This window comes from Planococcus citri, chromosome 4 (assembly GCF_950023065.1).
Source record: "Planococcus citri chromosome 4, ihPlaCitr1.1, whole genome shotgun sequence".
Taxonomy (NCBI): Eukaryota; Metazoa; Arthropoda; class Insecta; order Hemiptera; family Pseudococcidae; genus Planococcus; species Planococcus citri.
Genome location: NC_088680.1, coordinates 70,809,460 through 70,816,583, shown reverse-complemented (window position 1 = coordinate 70,816,583; position 7,124 = coordinate 70,809,460). Strand labels below are relative to the sequence as shown.

General features: G+C 32.5%; 1 protein-coding gene across 1 annotated transcript in view; it reads right to left on the bottom strand.

The window, feature by feature from the left end:
* Positions 1-1,217: 1,217 nt before the first annotated feature.
* The window catches only part of LOC135842273 (uncharacterized), a 22,714-nt gene continuing 16,807 nt past the window's right edge, over positions 1,218-7,124 (bottom strand). The window contains exons 4-5 of the mRNA XM_065359651.1: positions 6,496-6,621; positions 1,218-1,631 (exon numbers count right to left, since the gene is read on the bottom strand). Of these exons, the coding sequence (XP_065215723.1) occupies positions 1,516-1,631; positions 6,496-6,621 (242 nt within the window). The 3' untranslated portion in view covers positions 1,218-1,515. The remainder of the gene's footprint in view (positions 1,632-6,495; positions 6,622-7,124) is intronic.

The window sequence follows — 7,124 nt, the reverse complement described above, 5'->3', positions numbered from 1 at the left end:
CCTAAAAGCTTTTCTTTTTTTAAAATGGTCAAAGTTTCGCTTATTTTTGTCCAAAATATTTTTTTTTTAGAAAATACGAAAATTCTTACCAAAAATTTCATTTTTTTTGGTCATTTTTCTCTGCATTATTGAAATATACTTATTTTTACTTCCGTTTTTTCTCTCTTTAAATTACTTTTTGGTTACTTATTCAAGCTTTTTTGGTTACCATGGTATGTACTTTTGGAAGGAGGGAGGGGAGGGGGAATTGAATACAAGCTTTTGTTAATTTTTTCTCTGCATTATCAAAATGTTTAACTCACGTTTTGTCTCATTTTTAAAATTACGTATTTTTTGGTTAATTTTTCAAGTTTTTTTGATTATCTAACTACAAAATTGAGTACGAGCCTTGTTAATGGCTCTACTCATTGGGTCTCATTACAGACAAATTTTTGAAAACTCTTCAGAAAAGTCAAGCTGATGCAGTGATGCTGATAATTGTTTACGTAGAACTTTTTGCATAACTCTTGTTTTTTAGGAAAATTATTGATTTGATGGATACAAATTGAAATAACTTTTCCATTTCAAATCGTTGAAATTTTGATTTTTTCCAATTTTTTTTTTTTTTTTTTTTTTTTGAAAATTGTTTTTAGCACTTGAAATTTTGGCTGGTGATATTTTAGGTATACTTACTTAATACATTTTTTAAAGAATTAGCTGATTTTTCAGCACAGAATTTCTGTAATGTTGTAGGGTGAGGTTAAGGAAGATCAATACGATGTATAGCTGCAGGATTTTTGATATTTTTTTTAAATGCCTTGAAATTTTTTCACGAGTTTTTACCTAAGTGCTCATAAAATGATTATAATTCAAGTTCAAATTTTTCTCGAAAAATAATCGAGTTAGGTACCTACTAAATGAGTTAAGAGTACGATTCTACGGAGATTTTTCTAGAAATATCCAGCATTAAGGAAAGAATAAGTTGATACTCGGTGTTGATATCCCGTTTCTCAATAGGATATGAAGTATATTCGTGGCCAAAGTCGTAGAAAATTTAATCAAGTGTCGATTAATTGTCACGCTCCGGCTGGTTTTCTGGAAGAACGACTTCGCGTAGCAATTGTTTTCGTTTAACATCAATTGTGAATTGTCATCTCGGATTTTTTCGTATAGGTCTTTATTTGGTACAAATATACGAGTTTATAGCAGCCTATTCCGAGTCAATGTGATTAACTGAATTACTATAAGTACATGTTTTGTATTTTTTTACGGTTTATAATTTGTGGAAGCACTTTCTTCGAATTGCATACACTACTACAGCATACATAGTACAATGTACATTTACTAGCCTCTCTAGCCGATAGGTATACTTATGGTTGTTTTCTTTATTTCCAGCACCGGAGATGATGGGTTCACTGGTCAGTCAATTGCATATTTGCTTCGATGTTCAATGTCCACTGCGTGCTGGTGTGAATGGGAGGATGAAGCACTCTTTTGACGCAACAATAAGCAAATTACCTACATTGGAAAAGATATTCAAGCGAATATCACATTTATATATTGCACCAATAAATTATAAGAAGAAAGAATCGACTCGTAAATAGGAGGTGCTTGAGGTCTACTCGCACACGATTTCAGGTAATTCGCTTTCCCTGCAACAGAAATAAATAAATAAATAAATAAATAGAAATAGAAGATTAAAATTTGATTATTTTTTCAAAAATTGTAATTAAAGCTCCTGAATGTTTATAATCCGGTAAGTATATGACAATAGGAATAATCTCCTCCTCCGCCCCCCCCCTCCGCTTGATCATCTGGAACAACTTTTTTCTTAAAAGGGACGTACTAAGAAATATTTTAAAGAAAACTTGCCTAAAAAAGTTGGCTTTACTAACAAAACGGTGGGGCTATTTCGATTGACAAGTCAGCCAAAATCACAGATTTTTCTTTCCAACATGAAAGCAGCAAGAAATTTTTTGAACTGAACAACATCAGATCGAAAAAAAATGCAAAAGTAATCACCAGCCAAAATTTCAAGTGCTCAAGTGCATTTTTCGATTTTTGGTGAATTTTTGAAAATCAAATTTAGGCCAAAAATGAGGGGAAAAGGTCAATATTTCACCAAATTGACCTGTAAAGCTGACATTTGGAATATTCTGCATTTTTGACCTGCCAAATCGATTGGAAACGGTTTCAACCGAAATCATGGAGTTTTCTTTCCAACATAAGACCAGCAAGAAATTTTTTGAACTGGACAAAGCGAGACCGAAAAAACATGCAAAAGTAATCACCAGCCAAAATTTCAAGTGCCCAAGTGTATTTTTCAATTTTTTGTGAATTCTTGAAAATCTTTAAGCCAAAAATTTTAAAAAAATCAAAATTTTTCAAAATTGATCTGCAAAGCTGAAATTATAGATATTCTCCATTTTTGACCTGCCAAATCGATTGGAAACTGTTTCAAGCTGTTTTGAACAGCTCTAGAGCCTCCAAAAGATTTTTGAAACTTGGAATTTCCACAAATGACAAAATTACTCTGCACATCAGTACGTGCTAAAGTCAATTCGGACAGACTTTGTGGCATTTTTTGAAAAAGAGAAGTTTCTAAAAATCTGCTGGGAGGCTCCAAAATGGATTGAAAGTGCCTGTATAATCCACCTCGTAATATTGATGTCGAAAATAGGGTGTAAACTGAATTTCATCTTTCTATCTCAAACTAGGGCAATTTTTCAAATTCTCCAAGAAGTATGAAATTGATGGACAAAAATGTGGCAGACAGGTTTGGATGGGGGCCCCTGGCGAATGCACCGGATGTGGCCCTCAAAACTTTATCCCCTCCCTTCCCCTAAGAATCTTTTTCGTCCTATTTTTTTCTCAGGTTCGTATATTATTTGAATGCAAGTTGTGCAATTTATTTTTATTTTTGTCTGTTTATTCAATTTCTCAAAAATTAGTCAATTTAAAACGAACAAAATTTAGAGGTGTTCCTGTTTATTTTATGGGGGAGGGCCGAGGGGGGCGAAACATTTTCCATAGAAAGAAATGCCAATTTTGTTGAATAAAATGACTGATAATTTTTCCAATTGAAATCCTTTATTCGTATTAGAGCTTATAAAAAGTTGTTGTTTTCCCTTTTGAATTTTATAAAAGTTTCAAAAATGGATTTTTTTCTTATTTAGAAAAGAGAAAGGAGGGCGAAAACTTTTAAAAATTCGTATTTAGAGAGGTAAAAAACAATGTTTTTCAAAAATTTGTTCGCTTTTTTAGCTCAAAATTTCAGAATTTGAATGGCTGGAGTAGATATATTTTGTTCATTATAAGGATTAGTTAATAAAATCGACACTAGGTAAGCGCTAGTGTCGCGTTTGCGTTTTCGTTGGTCATCTACGTTGTGTAGTAGTTGATGGAGGCTTGCGGGCTGGAAGCGGTGGTTGGACTAAGGGGGGTATACGTTACACACGGCGCGACGTAGTCGCGTGGAGTAAATTAATAGATACCTTTTTGTTTCATGTATTTTCAATGGGTGAACAGTGAAGCCCTCAAAGGGGTATTCTGAAAAATGTAAAAATATGAGTGTGACATATCGATTGTTATGTTTTCGATAACGCTGAATTCGAAAATGGGCTTATTTTTTGGATACGACTTGAAATGGAGGGGGGAAATATATATAAATATATAGTTTGAATAAGAGATTCGATAATTTTTTACTGTAGGTATTAGAGCAAGTACTGCTACTGGTAGGTGTTCTGGTACGTGTACTCGACAATCTTCTGGTATAGTAACCAACATTAGTAATGTTAGGTCTTTAACATATATAAAAAACAGAAAAATTTGTAAAAAAGTGGCGAAAAAAATGAAAAAAATTCTGTGAAAAAGTATAAACCAGCTCGAAAAAAATGTATTCGTCGTACAACTGTAATTAATGGGTTGTATGATTTATTTCAAGCAGATCTATTTGAGATAATACCATACGCTTCTTTGAATAAAAATTTCAAGTACCTATGTCTTGGTGATGATAGATACATTTTCAAAATTTGTTTGGGCAGTTCCTCTGAAAAATAAATTGACAGAAACAGTTGCTGATGCTTTGGAGAACATATTTTCAAAAATCACTTGTCCAAAATTTTTACAAACAGATAAAGGAACCGAATTTTATAATCAAAAATGTAGTAAGGTTTTGAAAAAATATAAAATTAATCACAACTCTACCTATTTGGTTACAAAGGCCTCCATTGTAGAACGATGTATAAGAACGTTGAAAACGATGTTATTTAAAGAGATGAGTGTTATAGGGTCTTATAGTTTTTTTTGGAAATTTTACCAAAAATTATAAATTAGTTTAATCATTTGAAGAGTGATATTCCAAAACTCGCTTTGTCCATTTTCACAACTTTTCAGGAAAGACGAAAAACAGTTTCCCTCTAAACGGGTAAATTGGCTTTTTAGGCGAGTTTAGCACTTTATTTGGGTGGTTTTATGATGTAGGAGTGTAGGTATACACTTCATCCACTAAATACTGCTGAAAAAAATTTCAATAAAAATGGACAAAGCGCATTTTGGAATATTATTTTTTTTTTAATTTTTAGTGAATTGGCTATTGAGGTGAGTTTAACACCTTATTTTGGTAGGTTGATGATGTAGGAATGTGAGTTAATACTTCATCTACCAGGTACTGCTGAAAACCCAACTTTGATAAAAATGGACAAAGCGAGTTTTGGAATATCACTCTTCATTTGTATCATTCAACCATTGAACGTAGTCCTGTTGAGGTTAACAAATCTTACGAAAGTGAAGTATTACAGTGTATACTGAAAAATACTTCAAAACGATTGAAGAAGTATAAAGGGTGCAAGAAATTTGCAAAAGGTTATACACCAAATTGGACTACTGAAATATTTAAAATCTGCGAAGTTAACAATACTCAACCTATAACGTATTTACTAGAAGATCCCATTTTTGGATTCAGCGTTGTCAAAAACATTACAATCGACATGTCACACTCTCATATTTCCACTTTTCAAAATAACCCAAATTTGAGGGCTTCACTAAACACCCATCATCAATAAAAAAAAAAATCGTACCTATAATTCACACGACGCAAGAAACGTTTACCCCTCTCAGTCAAACCACCACTTCCAGCCTGCAAGCGTCCATCTACTACGTATGAAACGTAAATCGTAAACGCGACACTAGCGCTTACCTAGTGTCGATTTTATTAACTAATCCTTATAATGAACAAAATATATCTACTGGCTGGTTTTTAATAGTTTGAATTTTGAAACAGAAATAGCGAATAGGTCCGAGCGCATTGAGAGAAAATTCTAATTTAGAGAAGTAGAAAAACAATGTTTTGTCATGTGGCATTTTTTTTTTTTTAGGCTTGAACATTCTTAAAATTCGAATCCCTTAATAGATTTTTATAAAAGTTCGATTTCAATTTGAAAAACAAGAAAAAAGCAGAGGCTCGTAAGCGAAACGATGGTAAAAAATTTCAAAAATTTGTATTTTCAAGAGGTAAAAAAATGTTTTTTGGGACGAATTTTATTTTTTTGTCAACACAATTTTAGAATTTGAATGTACTTGATTAAAAATTTCGATTTTTAAACAAAAGATGGCCTCATTTGATGAAATTTTGTGGAAATTTCAAGTTTCAAAAATCTGCTGGAGGCTCCAGAACTGCTCAAAATGGTTTGAAACCGTATCCAATCGATTTGGCAAGTTTAAAATAGGGTGTACCTCAAATTTCAGCTTTCTAGGCCAATTTAACAAAATTTTGATTTTTTTTTCTTTCATTTTTGACATTTTGATTTTTAAAAATTCGTCAAAAATCAAAAAATACAGTTATTAGCTGGTGATGAATTTTTGCATGCTATTTTGATCTAGCTTGGTCCAGTTCAAAAAATTTCGTGCGAATCCTTTGCTGGAAAGCAAAATTTGCGATTTGCGTCTAACCTGTCGATCAAAATGGCCTCCATTTTGTTGGTAAAGCCAATTTTTCTTTGGAAAGTTTGCTTTGAAATTTTTCTTGGGATGTCCCTTTTAAGAGAAAAGTTGTCTCGTAGGATCGGGGAGGGGTTGCGATTATTTCTATATTGTCATATGCCGGACTTTCACGTTCTACATAAAAAATGAACTCTGTGAAAAAAATTATCAGATTTGTCATTAAATTGAATTAATGAGAGGCGAAGATGTTCACATCAAAAAATTTGCTAGTTAACTAAATAACTTGTACTGTCTTATTCAGTGTAAAAGGTGAAAAAATAACCTTCGCTAATAGTGAGATGATTTTTTTCTTTTCGCTGCCTCATTTGCAGCGTATATATAAAAGTAGATAAGTCCCCGTAATGATGATCATTATTATTCATAATCATTAATTAAATGATTGTTGTAATGTCGTTTCTGTTTAGGTAGGTTTTACTGTAGATATTCTGTCGACTAATACCACTAATCGAGCTGTGGTTGCTGGTTGATTTAATTTTTGAAGACAAGAACATGCTCAAATAATAATCAAGAACTAACATTTACTCGCCAATTGTTGATTACAGCAACAGTCCACAATACGAGTATATTCGCTGCAGTCTCGAGCAACCGGCTGACATGGAGAATCTTCCAAGGTACAAGTATGTTCTATATATGGGAACCTTTCTGAAATTAAAAATTAAGAAAATCGCATGAGTCACATAAGATAGGATGATTTTAATCTATAGGTATACTTCATTTTCATGAAATAATATTTATCGTTTTTTTTTTCAAATAATTCTTTCTAGGGCAGATTATTTGAACGTGTCAAAATAAATTGTTATCTGACCAAAATAGATCCATATCCGTGATTGGAGCGTACTATATGTTGTTGAAGATTGCAACGATTGCATAATCGAGAGCATTCAAATTTAAATTTAATGTACGATCGCAACGTTTTATTTTTTCCTTACAAGGTTTCCTATCGTATTCATTATTTCTGATTTTATTTTTGTATATTTTCAGAATTTAATAGTTCGTGTCGCGCGTGTGCCAATTTTTTTCTACGCAACCATTGTTATTGTTTACATGACCTTTTAAGAGCAGCGTCGCGTCGATGTGGCGTTTGAGAAAGGCGCCGAAATGAAATCCAGACTAATTTTTATGCGTATTGATACGGCTGACCTCGA